The 25172-nt window shown below is 40.1% G+C and overlaps 1 protein-coding gene and 2 long non-coding RNA genes across 5 annotated transcripts; 2 read left to right on the forward strand and 1 right to left on the reverse strand.

Moving 5' to 3' along the window:
- The first annotated feature begins 1622 nt into the window (after positions 1-1622).
- Positions 1623-14840, forward strand: LOC111254570 (uncharacterized). Of its 3 annotated transcripts, none has more exons than XR_015319792.1 (5): positions 1623-5981; positions 8472-10129; positions 10318-10375; positions 11924-13536; positions 14608-14840. XR_015319792.1 is itself a non-coding variant. In XM_086978378.1 (5 exons), exons 1-4 carry the CDS (start codon positions 5790-5792, stop codon positions 10363-10365), a joined length of 471 nt encoding a protein of 156 aa, XP_086834504.1. In that variant the 5' UTR covers positions 1623-5789; the 3' UTR covers positions 10366-10375; positions 11924-13530. The 3 variants fall into 3 exon arrangements, 1 of the variants encoding a protein (XP_086834504.1); XM_086978378.1 differs by lacking the exon at positions 14608-14840 and having other exon boundaries at positions 8472-8644; positions 10072-10129; positions 11924-13530; XR_015319793.1 differs by lacking the exon at positions 1623-5981 and having other exon boundaries at positions 7447-10129.
- Positions 11090-19895, reverse strand: LOC111254572 (uncharacterized). The gene is made up of 2 exons (XR_002675092.2): positions 18005-19895; positions 11090-11536 (listed from the first exon to the last, which is right to left on the reverse strand). It is a non-coding gene; the product is annotated as an uncharacterized LOC111254572 (long non-coding RNA).
- Positions 19896-20975: 1080 nt separating this feature from the next.
- On the forward strand, positions 20976-24811 carry LOC147758863 (uncharacterized). The gene is made up of 2 exons (XR_015319794.1): positions 20976-22783; positions 23271-24811. It is a non-coding gene; the product is annotated as an uncharacterized LOC147758863 (long non-coding RNA).
- The last annotated feature ends 361 nt before the right edge of the window (positions 24812-25172 follow it).

The following is a 25172-nucleotide window of genomic DNA, read 5'->3' on the forward strand; positions in this document are numbered from 1 at the left end:
ACGGATCCTGTAGGGAACGGAGGCCCTGTCCTAATTACCGCCCTGTAATTTGCTTTCCTCGAATATCTTTCTCTCAAAAGATTAGAAGCCAAGCTATGCGGAAAGTGAACGACGTGAAATAGCTAACGTATTGGTGGCTTGATAGAACTATTTATTTTCGCTTGGGCTTAAATGAGGCAAAAGAACAAGCCAGTAAAAAATACTTTATGTCATAGAAATACATATTTGTAAATGTTCTGGCACACGAATTCACTCACATACTAAAACGTTGTGCAAAAGCCGGTTCTCGTTAGTCCTTCGGGTCGGGTCCCTAGGACATATCGCTTATACTCGCATCAACATTTCAGGTCATTCACGAATAGACTTCTAACAGCTAACTATTTTAGCTCTGTCAAAAAATTTCTAACAAGCTATTGTTTTGTGGTAACAGTTTGCTCAGATACCCATTCGGCTTCGCAAAACGGTGCATCTGCACCGTGATGTCATGCAGGCTTCCGTGAACTATTTTCATTTACAGATGAAGGTAGCGTATTGCCACCTACATGATTTGTCTGTGATCCGATCTAAGTAACGTTAGAGCTTTTATGATCAGAATTCACACACGTTTGTCGTATGGATATCTCAGACTATAGTTCATGTCCATGATTGCAACGACAGATATAGCGTCCGAAGACAGATGGCAAATTTGAAGACTGGAACAACAGAGACATCAATAAACGTCCCCTCAAAGACTATCTTTAAGCCATCGGTTGACTTACTAATATTTTGCAGGAATTCCTAATATACAAGCAGGCCAGTAACAACATCTTTTGATCAAGTCCGACATTAAGGCACGTTTGATCATTCGTTGGTAAGTTGTTTCCGTGGGTCAAATGATACTATATAAGACGCCGTAAACAAACTTAGAACGTGTAAAGACTGAGATCCCAACTATGCAAGTTCAGTTGACTCTACTTTAAGAATAGGTTCCGCTATCTTGTTGATCGTTGCCGTAGCTCCGATATCCGGGTTCCCTCAGTGAAAAGTCTCATCAGTAAGATGCATGACCATGTCCCCCACCGTAGACGCAGTTCCCGTTCGTATTATTCTATCTCTACCTGGCTGGGGTTTTGCACCTGGATCGCGAGTCCGGGATGAGTTGCCTGTAGATTTCCCTCAAAGAGCTCAAGGGCAACACTGGATACTATTTCTATAGTAGTTCTCCTCTTTCTTTATCAACTGGTTGTAGGTAGAGAGCACAACTGTCACTAAGCTGCCCGACAAATGGGCCAGTTGTTTTGTGGGGGCTCCAATCTGACCATCCCGGCTTATAGGACCGTTGTTATAAACAGGATCAATTAATTACAAACAGCCATCGCAGGGGCTACCTATAGTTCGAGCTTTTTTTTAATTAAAATATTGGAATTGATTTTGATCATCTGAAATTAATCTGACTTCTAATTACACCACTGACTTCGAGTTCCTGCTCGTCAACGGATGTCAAACGAAAACAAAGATTGCGCATTTTACTGGTCATCAGGGTCATCTGAATGCAATATTGTTCATGACTACAATCTGGCTTACCACGTGTCGCCGGCCGCACTCTTCTTTTTTTGCGCTTAGTAAATGACAACAAATTTTGCGTTATTATGAATAGGTTACAAATATACGTATATGACCCATGGTTTTATTACAACACAATCTTACTCTTGCTTCCAACAATATAAATGGAATGATACAGTCTGAGTTTATGGGACCATTTGTTTTCCATTTGATCTCAATTTTTCCTATCATTCCCTTTCATATCTCAATGCGGATGTGCGTACGTTCAGGCTACCATACTGTACGAGATTCGTATTCGACCGCTGACGGACTACCAGAAAATAATTTATAGCTAGCTGTTTTTGTTTTGTTAGACGTGTCGCAAATAGCTTATCGTTACTCTACTGAGCACCGCGACGTTCGTGGAAAATTCCGTGACGTTGATTCGAGAGATTCTGGTAACAGTCTCTACAGCAGTTTCGATCAACTTCGACTCATCATTAGGAAGGCTGCATTCGATGGCCCGCTGCCATCCGTGAACCGGGCTTTCACTAGATTAGCTCGTGAACTGGACCAATTTTCCGCCAGATATCCGCTGTTATTGCCGTTTTATGTTGATTGTTACCAACAAACACCATTACACGGACACTTCGGGCTACTGCTAGATCAAAACTGCAACTATGATCTGGTAGCTTTTTGTTGTCTTTACTTTAAAAACTCCTGAGCTTCTCGGGCCTGTAGACACGAATTTTGCAGGCGTGCTTAAACATCGACAAATCAGAAAACGGCCAGGATGCCTAGAAATCTCTTCTAGGTCCGCGCTGCTATTAGGTATCATAGATTTTTTTGTTGACCAATAAATGCTACAGTCACGCTTGCTTTAATTTCATTATGTCCGAACGGCCAGTCACGATGTTTACGTAAATTTGAATACCGACATGATGATATCACCGGATGAACTGTGGACGTTACCTTTTCGGTGGACTTGACAAATCGGTCAGATCCCAACGACTCATGTATATTGATGATGAGGTCTCACGGCAAAATTTCAGTGAGCCGAAGTTTAGCAAAGAGGAAAATACGCAACTTTCGGAAGCCGACATTTTTCTGTACCGGTAACTTCTGCGTTGTGGCCGAGCGTCGAGTAGAAACAACGGGAAGTCATGACGAACCACGGGCGCTGCGAACGCCATAACAGGCAATGAATCGAGCACAACGAGTACAGCTAAAGGCGAGTAGTTTTTAAAAGGTTTCACGATCTACTGAGGCTGGCACGCAGCCACTACGAAATGCTGGTTTTCATCATCAAAAGTAGATTTCTTTCAGGACCGTACTCCCTTTTATAATCCACTTTTTATTTACCTCCACTATTACTGCGGCATGCATCTACTTTTCGATGTTACATGCAACGCTGACATGCATGTAGTAACACGAGCAAAGATACGCACAAACACATCCACACCACGCACACATCTAGCATCTTTGAAGAACAAGCTTTATGGTGTGACGATTTCGTGTTTTCCGTTCGGATCAGTCGTAGTTGCACAGTTCAGTCACACGCACAGATGCACCGATAAAGTATTACGACAAGTAGTCGACCGTGTTATTGCAGAAGGCTGACGGCACAGCCTTCAGCCGGCCCGAATCCAGCTAATATGGCACAACTAGCCGGTCCTGTGTACGTGCACCTTCGGGTGTGTGTGTGGGTCTGCGCGTGTCTCGTTGCTTGTATGATCGCTGGTCGAGAGCGCGCATTAGCTGCGGCTACGGCCCCTCTCCAGCTCACACGCAACCTCTCAAGCAGTTGATCGCGATATGAACCATTGTCGACTCTCTAATCGTGCTGGCTCGGGGCGTTCTGTCCCCTTGAACACGGCATACGATCTGCTAATCGCCCAGCTATAGAGCAGCAGTAAAAGAGATTAGCGTGAGTAGTTGACATGGCAGGGAGAGTCACCAGGCCGCTGACATTGTGGCTGAATGACCATTTCGCCGGCTGATGCCTTCCTTCTTAACTCATGCTGCTCGCTGTTCCACTAGACGGTACCGACACGTCGGACACAGTTACGCACGCCGATACAAACGGGAAGATAGAGTTCGTGGCCGAGCGCGCCTGCCGTTGTGTGGGTGGTTCATCAGCAATCGTCTAGCATGCTCCTGACCTGACCATCGGAGCGTCGTCATCACCCAGAAGCTGTTTTCTAGCCGAGCTGAGTGGAGAAATAAGCAAATGTTTTGATCAGGATCGCCTCAGCCTTGGCAGCTGTCACAGCGACAGTCGCCGTAGTCCAGACAACATTAATCAATCAGTTCGAGTAGAAAAGAAGAGGATCTGTGCTATCGCATAGAAGTCCGGTCGATGTCGTTACTGCAGAGGAACGGGAAGACAATTTGGTAGCGAGCGAAAGAAAGATTCTGTAAATATTCAATGGAGTAAGAAGTTGCTAGCTTGTGACCAGCCAAGTGACAGCGCTAGTCTCGCCCTTTAACTGATGCGCCACGTCAGGATGGCGGTCCTAAACACAGAATGCCCTAATAGGAAAATTGACACACAGTCCAATAAGTAGCGATATCTAGTAGATAGATATGTAATAATCCATCGTACAGGTCAACGATAGTTGTTTTGTCGAGCGCGTACGTCACAATTTGTACGTGTTGAAGTATGGGCCGCACCGTACGCGTCGCCGCAGTCGTGCTGATGCTCTATAGATTGTATCATTCATGTCAACGAAAAAGCTGAGAAAGATGAGACAGACCAGAAAAGCAGAGAAAAAAGTATGACTGAGTAATCGAATAGCTTCTGGTTACCGTGACACTGGATGCTGCATGGAAATCAATGTGTCAAGCGTTGCGTCACTGCGCAACACTTAACACATTGACTACCTAATAAATTATTTTGCTCGTCGGAAAGGCGATTAACGATCTGTGCGCGAATCCGATTAGTAATTGAACGAACACAAGTTACTCGGCATCATACAAGATCAGACACAATGCTGATGGATTAAACTGGGTTCGATCAGCGTTTGGGTTTAGTCGTAGTAACATAAATGCATGAAAAAGAACCATCGATTGCGAGTTCTAAGACATGCAACAAATTGCGGTATAACATTTCGTATCGGATCGGATGATTTGGCGTAATCAGAAGGGCAGGTTTCTATTGATGAAAAAGCCAGATTCGTACAGGCCCTTAATATTTTTTAGTCGCTTTTTGGTGAAATCGATCAGCCCGATCAACATCAGAGATTCCAGATTTGCATTCATATTCAGCGTCCAAGTACAGAACCGTTATTAAGCGATTTTCCAAGCGATACATCCCTCGAGTGAACGATTATATACCTTTTAAAGACAAAATATACAGTTGACTTACTGTTTGAATCAACATAATATCATTGAGAGATCGGCTACGTACATTGCTCAACCGTAAAGCTTCGCATTTTTTTAAATTCGGTTTATTTCATTAGAAGTAACTGCTCAATTCGAAGGTACCGCTACTGCATTTATAGGGGATTGTCATGGATAAATACACAATCGTTCAAAGGTCCAAATAATCGTCACTGTAATAGTAGACAATAACCATACAAAAATCACATCATCGATCAATCTCTACCTGGCCGGATAATTTTCCATGAAAATGTGCACGCTCTGCAATGGTCCCCTTGTTGTTCAGGCCTCTTCGAACGTAGTCACCGCCTCTCTATTGCGGATCGCGTTCCCTTAAACAGTACGAACTGTGTTGTTCAATGACACGTCATGTACTATGCCGTACATATTATGCTCTGCTTTGGAGTGCAATTTAAATATAAACTGAATTTATAAATGCGCTCTATACAGCACATCTGAAGATATTAAGGACCAGTTCATAGTTTTTTTTCGTTCGTAACAGAAACCACGAGGACAACAAAGCAAACTCCGGAACTTGTATGGAGGAGCATAGGGAATATGGGACATCTCGTTACGAAGTGTTTAATAGTGACACGTAATCGAACGAGTAATGCTCATTTAATTATCTGTTTTGCAAGGGGATCGAGATGAAGCTGTCCTTGTATTCCATATGGTATTTCTTCTTCGCATAACCACTTCTGTTGTTGTTGTAGCCTTTCTAGAAGCGTATTCATTAAGAAATCAAGTTCAGCAGTATTTTATACAGAAGGTTTGCAAGTTACCTTTTATGCTCCGGGTTTTTTTTGGCCGGCCTTTGGCTGCTTCCTAGCCATCATGAAACGCAGTCGGTCTGTTTTTGACGCCTAAATTCGAGCTTAGACTACAACATGTTCCTACGATTAGCCAGTGAATACGTTTACCACGGGGATGTTCTATCAACCTCCGGACGACCATGTAATAGCCATCCCGGTGCCAGTCTTCTTTATCAGTTCGTTTGTTTAAGCCCCAGCCGAGTATTAAAAAACCGAAAGTGGCAAGAAGTTGCGCAATTATGTCGGACGGGAAGATTCCTTATTTATGTAAGTATATATAGTTTTTACTGTCGGTAAACGTTATGTTAGCGATATGCACTTAGACGTGTCTAACATGCGTTTTTAGCTTGTTAAATAAACATGCTCATCTGATCCCTTCTCGACTAGTAAATGCAATGGCTCATTTATTTATTATCAATCAATTATTATATAGTATAAATTAGTTAGAAATTTAGATTTTTTTTACTTAAAGCATCTTTGCGGTCTACGAGAATACACAATCATAGACATGACTACCGTACCTATTACAGGGTTCCATACACATTTATCTATATGCTTATAGGAATCTGTACTATTCTATATATACAGGCGTTAAACGAATCTTGTCCTTTCGGTTTTACGTATAAACACTTCTATGAACGTGCTTTTCTAGAGGGTGTCGGCGTAACTGTTCCCAAATAAAATCAGCTCCATTCATTAATTCTAGCAAAGGGAAATTCTGTTTCTACCATTATATTCGAAAAATTAACGTATTGAGATACTGCAGTATTAAGCGGCAAGATTCAAAGAAATCACCAATCGTTTGAATTGTAAGTTTGGCATGCAGGCATAACGTTGACAGTAAAGCTGTAGGGATCAACTTTTGATGAGATATATACGATACTATACATATATATATATATATATATATATATAAAATTCTTAAAAAACCTAGATAGCCGTTTAATTTTTAACTATCATTCTTTGCTGATGATTTTCGGACAATATATCAATATCACTAATACGGTTTGCGTAGTTTGTTGTTACTATGTATAATTAGCATTCCGAATCGCACAGTTAAATCTATAAGGACTCGATGGAATAATTGTAGGCTTGGACCAGCAAGCATCTTGTGATTTCTATCGCATCACGGATACTAGGCCATTAATTAGGCAGAAAGAGGTTTTAAACGTATGCATCGATAGTGATAGACATTCTCGACCGCTAAGATCATGCATAAATCTGCATAGACGAATCTATAGTAAAATATCTAGACAATGTTTTCATAACAAAACCTGGGATAGGCAAACATGTGCAAGTTGGAAAATACCACCAACGTAAATTCAGACTGCTCGATATAGAGTTTATCTACCGAACGCAGCCGTATCAAATGCGTTAAGTTTTCCGTTCTAATTTAGAGAACGCCAGCTTCAAAATGCGGAGGACGTCTATATTGCACAGATATTAAAATAACCACACGAACACGTTACAGCGTCCAAGCTAATTCCTTTACAGTATGCATTTATCTCTAGCATATTTTGCGACCAGCTTCGCTCTTTATGTGACCCAAGTTCAAGACAAAACTTTACGAGTTGTCTAATTTCTGTTCCAGCTTCCGCTAAAAATTCACATTAGACAATACCGCTAAATATTGCCCCATAGGTGGCGTATTCTTTATGGAGGTTGCGAGCTGATGCTTTATGCAGACCATATGCTGCTAATAACGTGATATTTTAAGACTTTGCCCGCCTAAATTTTAAACTCCGTATCTTGACACTACTATATATACATCTATCTCGTTCTACGTGGATTCACAAACTACGTGTGGAGTATTTCTCGTTTGAATTTTTGCGATGGCTTTACACACTTTTTTCCATTACGAGATAGACATCGTTCAGTCTGTCGGACACCTTTAGTGGAGTTTTAGAGATAATAATGGAGAGTTGTATTAACGAGCCTGTTCAGGTGCGGTGGATAGGAGCAATAGCTACTATTCACTTAAAACATTAATAGCTACATGAACAAATATCGATTTGATGTATTATTGAAATACACGATTTGGTAACAATAATGGATAACAAACTGGCCATCACGGTAAGATTCTAGCATTCATCAGAGACGTCGGTCTCGATCATTTATAACTCATTACGTATACAATTTATCTAACTACTTCATTAAAGGTCTCAGTTCATTCTCTTGATTAATGCGACCCGGAGATACTCATTAATTGCCACGGCTGCTTTGACAGCGTCGCCCCAGTGGAAACCTTCCATAAGCAACGTACCCATTCATAAAGCCCATCATGCAAAAATACTGCCAAACAAAACCAGTCAAGTGGGCGCGGCGAGTGTTCACTGGCAGAGGAGAGTGTATCTCTAGACAAGCATGCTACAGAATCGTTTGAGGAAGAGTAACACTCCCTCGCGTTCGAGGGAAGATGAAAATTGAAAACTTGGAACTTGTTCAACTGATTCGAAGGGAGCTGTCGCTCTGTAGAAACGCCGCTTCCCAATGGCTCACATATTGACACTTTACCAATGACAAACTATGCGTTATGTTAGCAGCCAGGGTGCTCTTATATTTTATTGTGGCCTCTCAAAATTTCATCGTATAGATTATCTTAGCTAAGTATTGGTGGAATCAATTTTTCCCCCACCTCTCTCTCTCTCTCTCTCTCTCTCTCTCCCCCCTCTCTCTGCTGATATGGGTGACTGACCTCAGCTGGCGCTGATCCTAATATACAATAACATCTAAAAGACCCGTGTTTTCTAAATTTAGACAGCACGAAAGCGCACGAGAGCGCTATCGGTTCGACCTGCCCGTCCGATAGACGACGGGTGTACTAGTAATGTTCATAGGAAGAGAAGACACCGCACTCATCACTGGCTTCAACTTGAAACAGCTTATATTACTCGATCTGACTATCGTGGTTTACCACATAAACAATATAGGTAAGGGCTCGAAGTACCTCACTACCTTGTTGGAATAAGACGACTTGCAGAAAAGTAGACTCTGGCTAACTTAAATGGTGATTTTATAATAATAATAATAATAACAACGACTGCGAACTCATGGCTTGCTTAAAAAAGACAGAAAATATCTATCTGCCCTTTTAGCGGAGAATATAGTGGCAAGAGAGCTGGTAAGGCCTGCATATCCAACATAATAAACTCGATACTAAGGATCACGTAATGAAAATGATTACATAAAAGTAAAATGTAACTATTAATTGCCTTTTGTGGGTTCGTCACGCGACGCGCTTATATATCTTTGATTCATACTGTAATTGAACATGGTCAGGAGCGATAAGAAAAATCGCAGAGGATGACCTCATTATTATATTATGAAATGTACGTCCTTGTTCACAGAATCCATGCTTTCTCGTAGGTAAATTCTTTGGGCCACTGAAACCAGCACGTCGACTGAAAAGCTTCACTAACATTGAAGGCCTGACAGGGTCTTTCTATTAACTACTAAAATATCTTGTTCAAGCTAGTATAGTCTGAACAATATTATATGTATATCTTTATCGCTCTTTGCTTAGCAATAAAAACGACCCATGCACAATCGTCTAACAAAGCTGAAGGGTATTGGTTCAATCGTATTAATACTGTTCTTGTTGCAGCATCAAGCACTTCGTAATAAACAAATATCTATTGGTATCGAGTTAGGTTAGAGAGTACATCTCTAAGAATATATAGAGTACATCTAATAAATCCTGTTGTTATCTCGCTTTATAATTGCTATTACTACTAGTACTAAACAGTGTTAACGCATGAAGGGGTTTCCCATAGTCACAGAAAGACGTGCCACTGTATCTCTAATTGCGGCTATCTTCAAAAGCGTTCACGCCTGTTTGGCCGTCGTCCGTTATGTCACGGTGCCAGTGGGGTAGCAGGGAAAAAATCAAATAAGGAATTCTATGGTACAGCATCAGGAGCCTAGAGACATGGATACGGAAAATGTGGCCGGGAAGATAGCGTAGGACATAGGCGATAAGTGAGGATAAGAACAGTACAACCTGGAGATGCGGAATGGCGTCAGGCAAATTGACGTGCGATCTGTTTGTTGGGCGCTGTCTGATTGCATCATTTATTAGCCAAGTTCAACACTTTGTCAAGGCTTCAACTGACGGCCCTGGAGTATTCAAAACAATTAATGAGAAGGCGCTAATTTACGAGTTACAACATTGTGAGTCGGCAAATGAATTTGTTGGATATTATTGGAATAGCCATTAATATTCATCAATAAATCAATGGCAGATATTTGTTATATTTAGACATTTAATGAATACTTTAGTAAGTGAAAATTTACAAATCACACGAAAAACTGCTCGCGGATTCCGGCAGAGTTTTTTAGAAGTCGCCTATTTTTACAGACTATGTCACAGTGCGCACAAAGATGGCAGTACCATGAAGAAGGGCTATCCCATAAAGGTAAGCTCTCGTATCTTTTATTTACAGTATTCCGCAAAAGAAGATAATGACCTAATGATAATATCAGTGGCTGTATTTCGGTGGTTCGTTTAGGTAGGCAAAGTGGAAGACCTAAAATTTGGCTGGTAATCACATTTATAAAATTCTAGGGATTTTAACAAATGTTGTAATAAATGGGTTTATTTCAGAAATGTACTTCCGCAGACAAGGCTGTGCTGACCCAACACGCTAAATAAGAACGTAAATGTAAGACCCTGAAAAAAACCTAATTCCACGTTACACACTGAAGTTAGTAAAACACCATAAGCATTGAGTCAATAAGTAAAATAAAGTGGAAGGTGACATTCGTCCATTTGTTGAAGCGGTTTAGTTGTGAGGATTTCAATCAGATACAGGAGAACAATGACGCAACAATAAAGCGTCCTGCAATAGGTAAACGGCTCGTCCCGACATGTTACAATATCCTGAAAAAAAAAAGAGATTATCTAGGAAAAAAAAACAACATTTACGCTATTCGAATGCACTGCATCACTTCCATGTATTACTACGGTAATGCGTCAGTAGCTATTCTATTTTATTTATAACTATTTTATTTATTATGATTATGCTATTTGTGAAAAAAGAAAAACAGAAATCCATTGATTTTCCCTGAAATTGCCGAAAGTTAATTTATGCAGTTGCTGAAAAGTAAAAATTCCATTTGACGTAAACGGTTAGTGCTTTGTTTAATAAAAGTCGTTCTGTTAATTTCTCTGGATATCGGTGAGCTTATATTTGTGAGTGAATATAATTATAATATATCACCCACTTCGTAATAACAGTGCTCTCTACTGTATTTACGTTACTCACTATACCATTTGGTATATATTATAATTTTATGCTAGTAAACTATGGTTACGAGTTACCATATTACATCACTTACCAAAGCTATGTAACTTATACACGAATTGATAACGTTGATTATGCTATTGTTAAACGAGTAGTTTTATTCGCGTTTATACATAAAAAAAAAAACGATTACAGAAGGCGAGTCTTTCGAAATGATGATTCATGAAAGGCACCTCACGAGAGTTGAGAAGCTCGCTCACGAAAGTACTATTATTGAGTTCCATATTTGTTCAGGCAGGTTCCATTTGATATGCCTGCCAAATAGGAATTAAGGTTCCTATTATAATGAGAGATTTAACAAGGTACAGAACAGCGTAAATGCCTTGACGCCAACCTACACCATCACTGTATCATATTTTTCCGCCGTAGCTGAACAGGATGTCCAGAGTGCGGAAATGGTTCTGCAAGTATGCGAAGCTGATTGGAAGTATTCAAACTTGTCGCAGTTGATCAAAAGGACAACGATTATTTTAATTTTGGTATCTTGGTACCTCTTCCGAGAGTCCTCTATTGTAAACTCTGCAAAATATATAAATGTATTTGGGTTAGAATTATATATATATATATATATATATCGATAGCGTCCCAAAGTTAGGTACGGTATTTCTACGTTAAGGTATACAAAATGATCTACTACAAAGTTTTTTTTTATATTGATTCGAAGCCGTTAGTCACAAAGCTTCACCGATATTTTCTATAAATGTTCCGTTCAATATCAAATTCTAAAAATATTAAATATTGCAGTTAATAAATAATTATAAAGTAAGCTTTCGTGAATATAACATTATGATAAGTTTTACGTTGGTGATTCGGTGTTAGCAGACCAGTTTTGTCATCATAATAACAATACGCCTTGGATAGTTACAATGCGATTTTAACTGTAGCAATTGCCACCATTTTTCTTAGGACGCTTGACCTTTGCTGGTGCATCAGGGACCCTATCCCCCGTTTGGCTGAACTGGTGGGCGAATCACTAACTTATGCTTCTGCTAGTGCCTCTGATGAAATCGATGATAGGTAAGTGGTCAGGCGAATCCTGGTCTTTCTCTTTGAAGGTGTAATTAACATTGTTTTGCTTATTTGCGTTGGTAGACAGTATCCGGAACCTGATCTCCTCGTTATTCCCCACACCCGATGACCCCATAAATACTGCAGCAAGTTCCAAGTCATGATGAACTGGTAGAGGCCTTTCGCAATAGCCCTGCAAATTCGTGGAACGCTTCGAGCGCTTATCGTTTCTATGAGATTTCGCCTCTGATTGACGACAGCCAATAAAGACCATATCAAAGATAAGAAAGAAGAAAAATCCTGTTCTCGAAATAAGAAGTAGTTTGACAAGTATAAAATCGGCCACCAAGGACCTTGATGCTACTATACTGACATCGAACAGCTAGCTATTTAGTTAAATCTAAAAAAAAATTTAAAGAGAGCGTCGCGCGAAACGCTTCCAGTTTGGTTTCTCAAATGTAGTCGTACCAGAGACAACCTGAGCCAGTTCGCGCAGAATAAACGTTATTCGATTTTTGGTCGCAATAGAAAATACTTTATCAGTTCTATTTTATTAGGTAGCTTTATATGTGTAGGTTTGCCAACTTTAAGAAGTATGTGTCATCATATTTCAAAACTTACCTAGATCAGGTCCTTTTTGAAAATATTAACTTATTTTTCGTAGGTATATATAATGTTTTATCATACATAATTAAACTTGTTGTTTCTTTCAAGGAAACAGCGAAAATACATGCAGTCCACAAACAAATGCCAAGGTTTGACGCAAAATACCCCTATACAGTCCTAGCGATGAGACACTGCCATGCTGTGTAATGTATGGAGAGGTTATATCTCTCCAGAAACGCAATACGACTCCAAGACGCATACGAGCCGGAGAACAAACAATGAGGAAATCTCACTCTAATAACAGCGCCCGTATCAATTTGTCTTTGAACTCGAGAAGTATGTGAACGCAAGAAAAGAGTTTGTCCTTCTAAAATATCATAGCGGACGTACATTATCTAAATCATACAGAATGTCACGCTACTCTTATTGGATACCTAAGGAAGTAGAGTGCGGTTGTTTACCTTAGAGTTACATTACTTCATTAGAGGAACTACATCGGATAGCATTAACTCACACTAGTCTACTTGACTGTGAAATACAGAACTTCTGTTATGATGGGAACAAGGTGTAATGTCTTGTTTATGTTCTTGAAAGATTTAATTTTACTTATCAAAGCAACGTTTTTTCAGAAGAATTTCCAAATGGTCTTTCGTTTGGGACTAACATATTTTTTTGTTTTAGCGATTAAACTAAGGTTTCGTGGCTCCGTATACTGTGTAGTGGTCATAACACGATCGGGGGGATAATTGACCCTGGATAAACTGTTAACTTCTAAAGCGCAAATAAATATAAAGAAGTTTTCGAACACCGCTTATTTGCTTCCAACCACCGCTGAAACTTATTCAACTCGGCCGGTTCATCCTACACAAAGCAGACTCGTTATTATATCAGGAGCAAAGCTAGAAGTGAGTGAGGTTAACTAAAATTTGTGCTATTATTTCACATGTAAAAAGTAGAATCAGCATTGTCTCAATATATAAATACATATACATACATACATAAAATAAATAAATATACATAAATATAGATACATGTATATATAGAAACACCTCATTACCAATTGACCGTGAAATATTTTAACATCCGCTCCGCAGCAAATAGAGCTAGCTTCGATCAAACGTAGTTTTCTCCTCTACGAGCTGGCCCTATGTCGTTGATAATACCCTCATTTCGGACTTCTAAGCCCACACGATGCTTCGATTTGAAAACACAAAAATATCAAGCCAACACAACTGTACGCAGGTCTGGTTTTTCTTATAGGTAGGAAACTAACGAAATAAACAACGAATATAAGGATGGATCTGAATAGGTCTGCTTGCCTCAAGCTGTCAGTCAATCCTTGGGGCTTCTCAGATGTAATAGAAAAAAACGTACCCACGTTTCTATGCGCCCATTACGTTGATGATGGTTTTTTGCACGCTCATCAACGCATGTTCCTTTTGCCTGGGAATACGATCGCCTACACCCAACGGTCAATATCAGTCGAGTGACTGGTATGACACCGCTTTAACAATTCGCAACGTTGTCTCCCAACACGAAAATACCATAATGTCCACTAACTTTTGACTTAATTTCTTTTTTTTTGTCTTGTTCCTGATAACAATGGGCTGTACAATTTAATTTAGTACATTGCGCTCTACGCTACCGTATTTTTACATCAATGCCACGAGACTATTATTGATACGGAGGTAGTATAACCCTTAGCAGCTTCTTATCGATTTGTCGAACACCTTCGGCTACGTTTGAAACAAGACAGGATTTATGTTATTGTGTGAACGTGATGCTACGTTATGGGAAGGCGTATCCAAGGGTGATACCAACTCTTCTTCCAAGATTGCCTGTAGATATTGTCACTGCAAAGAACTCGTCTCGGCAGGGCAAACTCACGCGAAGAGCATATTTTATAGTTAACTCCTTACGGAAACCAACAAATTTAGGGGAAAGAGCTTATACAGCCTAATTTAATGCGTTTACAGGAGTTCCCGCTTTTCCATGTGTCAACGATCTTCTTCGTTGGGCCGCGATTCCCAACGAAAATGCTGCGGATACCCGTAGCCTTTAAAAACTATAACCGCTCGGTATGTTAAATAATGTTTATAAAATGATAATGTGTTTTTTATTAGATATTATTAAGTTTGTTTGGAAGTATTTCCATGACGCGTAACGATAAATAAACTGTACTCGAAAAGCTATATCTCGATAAAACCTGTATTTTGCGGGTAGATTTCTTCTTTTATTTTATTGAGAAGCAAATTTATTAAACCAATCTTGGTTGACGTGGTAGTTGTCTCTAGCATCTCGGGTTGAATTGGGATGAATGTTTCCTTCCTCCTGACTAAACTTACTGCCATTCAACATTATTGGTAAAACGAAAGGCTTGTTTACAATGATAAAAGTTCTTGATCTACGATTATATATCATGACATATACAATAGTATCTTGCGGTAAATTGCAACTGTCCCTACATGCAGATTTCAATAAATTTCCTAATGAAATTCGTAAGAGTAGTCGGTGTCATTTAGTTTCCTCAAGATAATCAACGGCCGCTCTTGTGATGCAAGCACTTCACAAAGATCAGCTGAGCTCTACTTTGGCCTTGTAGCGGTCAACATACTAGAACAGGCTTACGCATTTACCAAGACGGTAGCATATTATGGTAACCCTGCACAAGTTTACTAATGTAAGCTGCAAAAGAGGTACCGAGGAGACTGAAGGTCTGTCAACGTAATTGATCTAAAATCGCAAGAAAAGTTGTATTCTTATTAATTGTCATTAGCTAGCCATGTACTATTGATGGTCAATGGTTTCGTGCCCCTTTATGCTGTCATGTTTTATGGTGTTAGAAGATACGTTTGAATAGAAAAATAACACTCTTAGATGCAGAAAGCTCATTGAGCTTACTATTACCAGTTTAGAAGCAAATTTTTGCGTAAAGAGATAATCAGGCGAAATTAGTAGCAAAACGGACACCTTTTTGGATCAACTTTTCCATAGATCCAAAGAAGCAGCCTTAAATTAAATGACCACGAAGTGCAAAAAATGTATCGATATTCTTCCTATAATTATTTGTTGCGTTATATCAATATTCCCAGAGGCAGTTGTCGGTGAAGTAGAAATAGAGTACTAGATGGCAAGGTATGATGCTCCAAGCAAGACTTCGACGTAAAATCTGTTTCTATTACCATAGCTTGATCAACCAGTACCACTGCATCGCACGCGCTCTACTTATCTTCTCAAACACGTTAGGAGTACACCCGGACATATTTCCAACCAATCAAAAGGAATACTATACAATGTCGCTAAAAGTCGACTATTCACCGAAGTGCTAGGTATTTTTTCCATTTCTAGTATTTTTAAAAGTTTAAGGAACACAGAGACGTCGGTTTGTTAAAGAAATCGGTGCTATACTATCTCGGTTGCAACAATATACGCTGTCATAGAATAAATCATATTTGCTCAAGGTCACAGTCTAGGTTTTCCATGGACAAAAGAGTTGCCTCCCGTTATATGCTATTTATCTATATTATAGATATCCCATAGACAACCTTGTTAAGGGGCTATATTATATGGTAAAGCGTTTCAAATGAATATCTAAGTGAAGAATTGTGAATGCCCATGGAGCCTATACACTCGGCCCGCTATCACCTGTTTGCCTATTGAATAATGTGACTCACTAGTAGATCTAGACGCAGACCACAAAATATTTGACTCTATGCACCCAGAGCCAAAGAAAGACAATCAGACAGTAACACATATTCAAGGGAAAGGGGCTTCGTGATGTGGAAGTTTCCACCGATACCGTCGGATGTAGTAAATCGACCCCACGTGGTTTTGGCCAATCGTTTTGTCTGTCCCTAACAGGGAGCCGACAGCTGGGTCAGAGGGTGAACGCACGCCAGTATTCTAATAGCAGTAATAAAACACGTACCGAATTGACGCAAATTATTCTTTAACCGTGCCGTACTAGATAGCGTTAACACGGAGTCGTCTATATTTATCTAGAATTGCAGGGTTTATTTAAACCATTTTGATATATGTAAATGTTGGCTATTTTGAGTTATTCGAATAGTACCCTTGTTTATGTGGGACGGCTGTTTGGAAATAGACTAAACACTCTATCAACTTCTACGCAGACATACGGGTATTGCTAACCCATGGTAAATGTCGATAATAAACGCAAAGGTAAGTATACAAACTATTATGAATGAACACTCATTCAAAATAAATAAGATAGCAGTATCAATACTGCCTCAGATATGCGTATGAAGATGTTGGTTTTTTGGTTATATGACAGACTGAAATCGACCATTGCGGAGATCTTGATCTACTGAGCGTTATCTACATTTACTCAGACTAGTCTGGGAGATATGTTATTTACTTTAAATAACACAGGGAACAACTTGAAACGATGGTCGATATTGATGTTCGTCTTGCCTGCATCTCGTGATTAGTCTAGAAAAGGCGTACAAGTCATCTGGGCATGATTATTTCAACCTTCCTCAGAAAATTTCGCGTAGTATTTCGATACGCGAAAACAAAAATACTAGTACTCATCGACGATATCTTTATGACGAAATTTTTTCGACTGTTGTTCTAGTTTTTTCCACACCGGCAACAACTTCTCCATAGACTTCGTTGCCGTTGTCGGCGTGTTGGTAGCATTATCTGCTATTTTAGACGTCTTCCCTTAAGACCTTTAACTATTCGATTCTCACTAAGCTTAGAAACATGAGAGAAAAAGGTTGCTTCTGGGGTAATGCTATAATATGACTGAAGTATTGTTGTTGACGATTTCACAATCCAGACTTCGGGGCTACAGTTTGGGACCTAAAAAGTGAATTATTCGAAACTAGCTAGGGGCACACACGCTTCAGTAACAACCCTACTATACGAAACGTTAATGAATATCACTAGTCTGATTGGGTCATTTCAGTATACACGTATCGAACTCCCTGTTCTGACAAATCCTTATAGCCGTACATAAATGTGAACAGATTGTTTGAACGATAATAGACGGCACCTGACTCAAAACTGACAAAATGAGCGTCGTAAACTTTCATCCCTGCGCAACGCATTGCAAAACACGTAGACAGCTTATATCAGCATTACCTTTTGTCCTGAAAGTTTTTTTTATCTGCGTTTACGACACATTTTCTGCCTTCGGTGAATCGGCCACGAGGGACTAAGTACATTTGTTGAATATTACCGTCTGATGTACTACCATCTCAAGTGAGCTGTTACTTATAGCAGCGGAACACACAACATTAGCTTCGGCAACCTACAAGTATCTTTAAACTGATGCTACTTTAGGCCTAATATGAAAATAACCAAGCGCTGTTAACGACTTCACTTTCTGACTCGTTAAAAACTCACTTCGCATTTCAAACAGTAGCCATTGCCTCTGTAAAAATGTGTTACTAAAAATCCAATTCCCTACGAATGATGATCCTGATTTTTGCCTTTTTTGTTTACATACGATCATCGTTTAGCAATAATCACCGTCATCATCACCATGATTTCGTAATGCCTCTTGGCATCCGAGCGCAAATCGAGGGTTGCAAACTGCAAAACTCTATGGCGGTAGGTGCCAGCAGAAAATAGATCCACAGATCCAGTAAAATATATGTCGATCATTACCATAATGAACCGCATTTGAACGACTCGTCAAAGCAGATACTGGCCATTCGACAGTCACTTTATTAAATGTGGTGCCGCGATTTCCAAAGAAACCTTTCTTCCATATTCAGTTCCGCGATTTTCCATGATGCATCTAAGCGTACGCGCGTAGACATATCGATTTTTGTAAGAGTGCCAAAATATCGATAAATTCTGATATTATCCTTCATTTCTCTGTGGACAAATGGTGAAACGAAAAATAGTATATAATTACGGAGATCAGATTCGTATGGAAAACACAAGGCATAATTTAAAACTTTTTTATTACCACCAAGGTCATTGTTGTTGTTGTTGTTATTATGAGCGCATTTTTTAATTTTCTTTCACCATCTTCTTTTTACGATGCAATTCGTGCCCAAACATCAACAATGTATTGGCGGCAAACGATAACGGCACAGACCGGTCGGTTATCAGCAACAAGCGCCTGTTATTCAAAACTAATTTTGATAACGGAATTACAACCGGACGTGTTTGCATACAAGCAGAATATAAACCTTTACGACCTGTGCTGAGTAATTGATTGGCTATAACCACACATGGGAGCTTTTCGTTGTCATTGAGAACAAGGATTAGCTTCTATTTAATCCAAATAATAATTATTTTTAGGCCAATATTTTTTGTATAACTAGGTCTTACTCAGTGCTTGATAACCACTACAAACGTTTGCTATGTACAGCTGGAGAATCTTCTGGGGCCGATTTAGGTTAGTGGGAAGAAAAATCTTTTTTCAGGGTCAAATTTAGCCGGCGTTCGGGAAAATAAAGGGCTAAAATCCAAAACTGTCGAGCATTTATAATGGCTTCAACCTGTTTCCATGTTCTTAGGCCGTGCATACGTTAGTAAAAATAACATTACGGTGCCTATTTGATCGCTTTTAGCTAACTGCGCCGAGAAGCTGACAACCTATCAAAAAAAAAAAACAGGCAAGGTAAATTAAGGACGACGATTACATACTTGACAATACTTCACAATCGACTTTTATTTGATTAGTGGATTCTGTTTATTCAGCAGAGATAACATTATCTGTTACTGGACCTTGTTTCTACTTTTGTTCCCCATGTTGCATATTGCACTGAAAGGTCTAATATAGGAGTGGCACATGAAACGAAATAATAATTGCATGAATATAGGTAAACAGTCTATAAAAAAACATTTTTACAGATTATTATGCAGATAACGCCTATAATTATTTTACTATATATTAATAAACCTTGTTTTCTTCGGTTTGGCGAAATTGAAACCAACGACCTTTTTTTCGACCGACCTTATGGCACCACGCAAGCTGGACGCTACACTACCCTCAATAGCCTTATTATCCAGCACATAACGGTCGTACCTACCTAAATAGGTAGGTACGACTGTTTCTTTTTTCCAATAACCTTCAGAACTAATCATAATCCGAGTAGCACCGTTGAGTGCTACAGCGCATTTTGCCACATTTCTACCGTTATTTGATTGCGTCCTTGTTGTCGTATTCAACGCGCGCAGCAACTATCAACGGCACACGGTACAATGCCGGCCCAATTTGGAGGTCGTTGCAGGCCCTCCTGGCCTGGCCAGTATTAGTAATGGACTCCAGCAGTCGGGTTTCGTGCGCCTTTAGTCAAAAGACGACTTGTGAACTTGACGAGACCCGACATCCGCTTGTCTGGTCACGAGTTCGCATTCAACGCGCCCTAAAAGCCATCGTTGTTAAAGATGTCACGTTTATGGGTGATTGAGACGGTCGCGGTGACAAGCACAAATGGAAAGAGGACGACGACTGTAAAACGGCGGTTACGTCAGCTAGCCGTGAAGAATAGAAACAGGCGGGCCAGAACAGATACTAAACCTGTCGGCTCTTAATGGAAGTTATTAGTGAGAAGCTACTAAACAGTGTTCGCCATCAAGTTCAATTCCAGTTGGTGCGGCGTCTGACACTGCAATTCGTAGCTATGTTGACGCCAATTAGACGTTTCTGTTACATATGTTGTAGAGTGTTTCGTTATAATTTCTGTAGTTGTTTGTAGCCAGGCTGTGACGTAATCTGCAATTATATACGTATATAATACTTTGCAAATGATCGGGGCTGTCCCTACATTATTGAAGACAAACCCATTGAAAATAAGCGTCCTTAATGCCAACTTCAATTATCTTTACAGCATACTGTATTTACGACATGACGAGTATTTTTAGCTCAAAAATGAAAAGCGTCTGCCGTTTTATCATTGCGTCACCCATGTTGGTTTCGAATTTGAAATGTTTCATCATTGGCCATTGACAAACTACGCGACACGTTATGATGATGATGATGATTATGATTCACCTTAATTTTTACTCTTGAAATATAATTGACTTAATAAATGAAAAAAAAATTTTTTTTACTATTCTTCTTTTATTCCTAAGAGCTTTAACTAAAAGAGCCCAAAAGCTGTTGACGACAATTCATTCTTTAGGCTTTAGTAATATGAGTCTTCATAGGGCTTTTAATCTATACATTAGTTATAGAAGAACTTATGCGTTATAAGCGGGGAATAGGCACGGGCCTGTCTACCTGCCAACTAAAATCTACAACAAAACAAATCTTCTCATTCTTAATTGACCACTACTACAGTCGTTGTTGCTTGCTATAATAATCGAGGATGACGCGGCGCTCTATAAGGCTACGCCTGCTTCAAGGCTTCGTTGGGTCACTCACACTTTTTTGTGGAACTACCACTAATGATGAAAGGCCCCCTTGGGAGTGCCGTTGTATTGAAGGAAGTGCGGTAATTCATTTCTTCACAACAAGAACAGTGACGAACATCGGACTACACCAACAAACAGCTTCTGTAATAAGCGCGTCATTTGCACCGTAATTCCGTGCCAAGCCGGGGAATATGTGTCATTTTGTCACCTTGAAACTTTATAGGTGGCCTGGTTTAGCAATAGCACGGTGAGTAGATCGACAAACGGAGGGACATATCTTGACAAGAACATCGATTCTATCGAATCCGTCATGTCGATGTAAACAATATGTCACTCATAGTTTCCTTAGGGTTATATCAAGGAGTGACAGATGTAATTTATCCCATATATATGTATATATATATATATATGCTGTTGCTGTTAATTATTTCCCGAAAAACAAGGTCAAGGGGGTGGCTGCTGCGGACCAAGGAACTACTATTTAATAAACTGGGTGCTACGAGGTAAGTGGCACGGGTAGAACATATTAGGGCGTGGAGATCCCACGGCGTTGGGCTGGTGGCGATTCTTGTACAGGTTGCGCAGTTAGATCGAGACGATAACGATTGTCGCTTGGGAAAGAGTCGTCTGTCTGGAGTGAGTAGCGGCTTGTATATATGTAGGTGAGACTGCGCCACAGAACTAATGCTATCGCGCCAGCAGACAGAGAGTGGCAGAAAAAAAATTGAGTATAGCTCAACGAAAGGTAAAGGCTTGCAGTTTAAACTGACATAAATCTGCTGGACTCTGATAACCAGGCAAGGTACAAATTTCTAGGAAAGTTTTTTTGTTATACATCTCGGAAACGTCACCAACCAACGGGCAGAATGGCGTTCGTAATTCCGATAATCAAGTCCAATTACGATCTCTACAACACTGATAAGCTCAGACGTAGTCAGAGCCAATCAGATTGCGGCAATAAAGGTTCCGGTAAAACGGCGTCTACCCCGTCTAGAAACCGTGACCACTCCCTTCGGTCATCGCACTCAACGCAGAGTATTTACCAGTCGCGATGGGATCTAACGAACCCTAACGCCGCTACTGGAAAGCGCTAACATATCGAGTATTGCCAATGTAAGTTGTCCAGCCAAAAAAAAATACAAAAATTGCCTTCACGGTCTACCGTATTTATTGTACGAACGGTTAATCCTCCTCAAAAACGGAATTGTGCGCATCATCTGCGGGACTTCGTACGCGAGGCTCCGGCTTCTATTGGCGTTTATCGAGTGCCATTGAGAAGCGATCGAACTGATGTCTCACACCTACTAAAAGGATTACCCAACCATCTAAGGAGTACGAGTGATTAAGGTAGCCATATGGTGTCCGTCTGCATCGTTAATGTCATAGGCAACAGGAAACTAGATAAGGGGTCACTACCCTGTACCTGATCAATTCGGGCGTTACCCCTATGGCGCCTAATTGTTAAGGGTGGCATCGACCACCGAGAGTTGCGTGTCGGCTTTCGGTGGAACTGATGCCAAGTCTGTCTGCATTGAACAATGCAGGGCAATGCAGTGCGAAATGGGGCATCTAGGTCCAGGCTACGGATTCACGGTTACATCAGCGTTAATCGGCGGAAGTGTGCAAACTGTCGTATAAACAGCGGTTATTCTACAGGACGCGATTGGGTGAGACGGACAGTGTCTACGATTGATCTATGAAATCCATAAACGGGGAGAAAATTACAAATTGGCTTCAGAGACAATTTGATGACTAGAACTCTGATTCTACCAGCGTTCTGTTGTTATATCGTGAATAAACTCAACATTGGTAAGGACAGATTCTGTTCTCCATTAGGTATGCCCTGGGAATAAGTAGATATTAGAGGATGCGCTTTCTTTAGTACACTCAAATGAAAACAAATAATATTATAATAATTAAATGTTAATTCGTTTTCTTAAACAAATGAGAAACAAAAAAATCAGACGTGCACATAGTATATGCGAACGTTCGCATATCCTATGCGCGCATAGAACACGTTGTTCGAGTTCAATCATAGTAACGTTGTTGATTAACGTATAGAAAATCGCGCGAGCTGTAGGCGCCACCATGGTGGTACACCGTGCAAGCAGTTACTAGATAACTATAATTATCTATTAAACAAATTCGATTTTTATACATTCTAGTGCAATCAATTATCAAAAATAAAGCATGGATGAGTAGTTCTAATTACCCAGGAATCTTGCTGTACCTAAAATGTGTGTTCTGGCGCAATTTTAAGTCTGATGTAACACATCTGACCTATGTTGCATTTAAGGCATTCAAGGGTTCAGCTTCAAGGAAAAATAGACAGCGCTTGAAGCGCGCTTGAAGCCTTAAATCTACACGTTCGATTGAGATGAATATATCAAGATAAGCGTGAATATCTAGTGTTCTATCACACTTCTTGTGGGTAAAGGACGAGTATCCCGTAGGCGGTAGGAATACCACTGAATATGTTAAGAGCTTTTGTTGACAATCTGTTAAGGAACTTTAGTCCTAATAGCCCTATGTGCGTATAGTTAAAGCGAGAAGCCTGAGCAAGAGGCCGCTAATTTTCGCCTGCTTATATTCTCACGTTCGATGTCTGAGCGAGCGGAACCACGAACGAAATCACAATACGAACGTCTCGCTCCGGTGACACCCGCTGTTTACATGCCTAAAACATACTGGAATCCATGACACTGATCTGGGAGCTTGTGCACTGACTCTGTGGACTTAGAAGCAACAATAACCTTTTGATCAGTAGATGCATTCTGATGCTAACCGCTACAATGTCGGAGTAAATGCGACATACATCGATTCTGTGCGCATTTGAGGGTCATACATAGCGAATCGTCTATGGAACTAAGCGTTTGCAAACTAGAAACTGCCGAGAAAGCTAGTTTGCTTCCAGCGTTGCTTTCATTGAATAAAACACTGAAGTTTTCCGAAAGTTCTCATTCAGCGAATCACGAGTTATTTTTGTTAGCGAGAAAAACCTCGTTTAATAATCGTCTGCTTTTAATTTTTGTTGGCTAAGCTAAATTCGACTACCATTGTAGTGTTATCATAGTAGCGACCATCATAGTAATTTTATCACTTATTATTCGCAGTGGATACAGACATAGTATCGTAGACACCTACACAAAGGCGAAGCCTTATTTGCGCCCTAAAAAATTCAAATTAGATCACCGAGGGTTCAATATCACAGCAGAAGTTTATTAATTGATCGGGTTACAATGAATGAACGAATCTTACTGATTAATACAGACTGATTGTCAATAGAACGTATCTGACATACATTTATTTGCGTAACTTGGTCGAAGTACTACACGTAAAACTGGAAGTTGTTAATTACGACTCGTATTTAATGTTTATTATCAATTCGTTAGCTGATTATTTGACATGTGGTCCTTTTCTAGTGTTCCGAGAGGCTTCTAACTATACGCCATCTTCCTTTACGTTTCGGCATTTCCGCAACGAATATGGCATGTGCTTACGTAATAGAAGTGACACGTATTTGGTAGCGAATTCATTAAATAACGGTAAACATATTCAACATTTCTTGTCGGGCGTCTTTAGAAAATTATGGGACTCGTTCCTTGTTTTTTGAATGTTTAGTCAGAAACATAAGTTGCGGACTCACTTTACGGATTTTACGGCATCACTTCACGTAGTCCAATTTCACAAAAGCGCAGAGCTGGCCATGCAGGCAATTTCTCTAGGTACGTTTTTTTTTTTTTTTTTTTTATTATCAAGAAAAGCACCACCCTATAGAAGGCGTTTAAATTTTGAACCCCGTTGGTCTACTTTGATGACTGAACCCTGAAACCGCACTCATAGATTCCACTATGTGAGTCCTCTCGGTGCACATTTCACTTGCACGGCACAGTGGGTCACCGACGAGCGTTTCCGATGTTTTGAGTCAGGTCCCACCTACTGCGGTATATTCCGCCCAGACTCTCCCGGCACGAACGAAGATTGATGACATTTACAAGGACGGGGTATACTGAGCTGTCGCAACGACCTCGTCGGTCCTCCGAACGAGCTACGACTATCCAGCGAAAGTCGAAGTTCTTCAGAGGGCTTAGGAGGGCCATGACTTCCTTGAGTAGTCTAAACTCCGACGTTTTTCTTCAAGTAAAAGTGGTAGTTTGTGGTGAACGGGAAGATGTTACGTGACGATAATCAACACGCA

The sequence above is a fragment of the Varroa destructor genome, unplaced genomic scaffold (genome assembly GCF_002443255.2).
Source record: "Varroa destructor unplaced genomic scaffold, Vdes_3.0 BEIS01000001.1, whole genome shotgun sequence".
Classification (NCBI taxonomy): Eukaryota; Metazoa; Arthropoda; class Arachnida; order Mesostigmata; family Varroidae; genus Varroa; species Varroa destructor.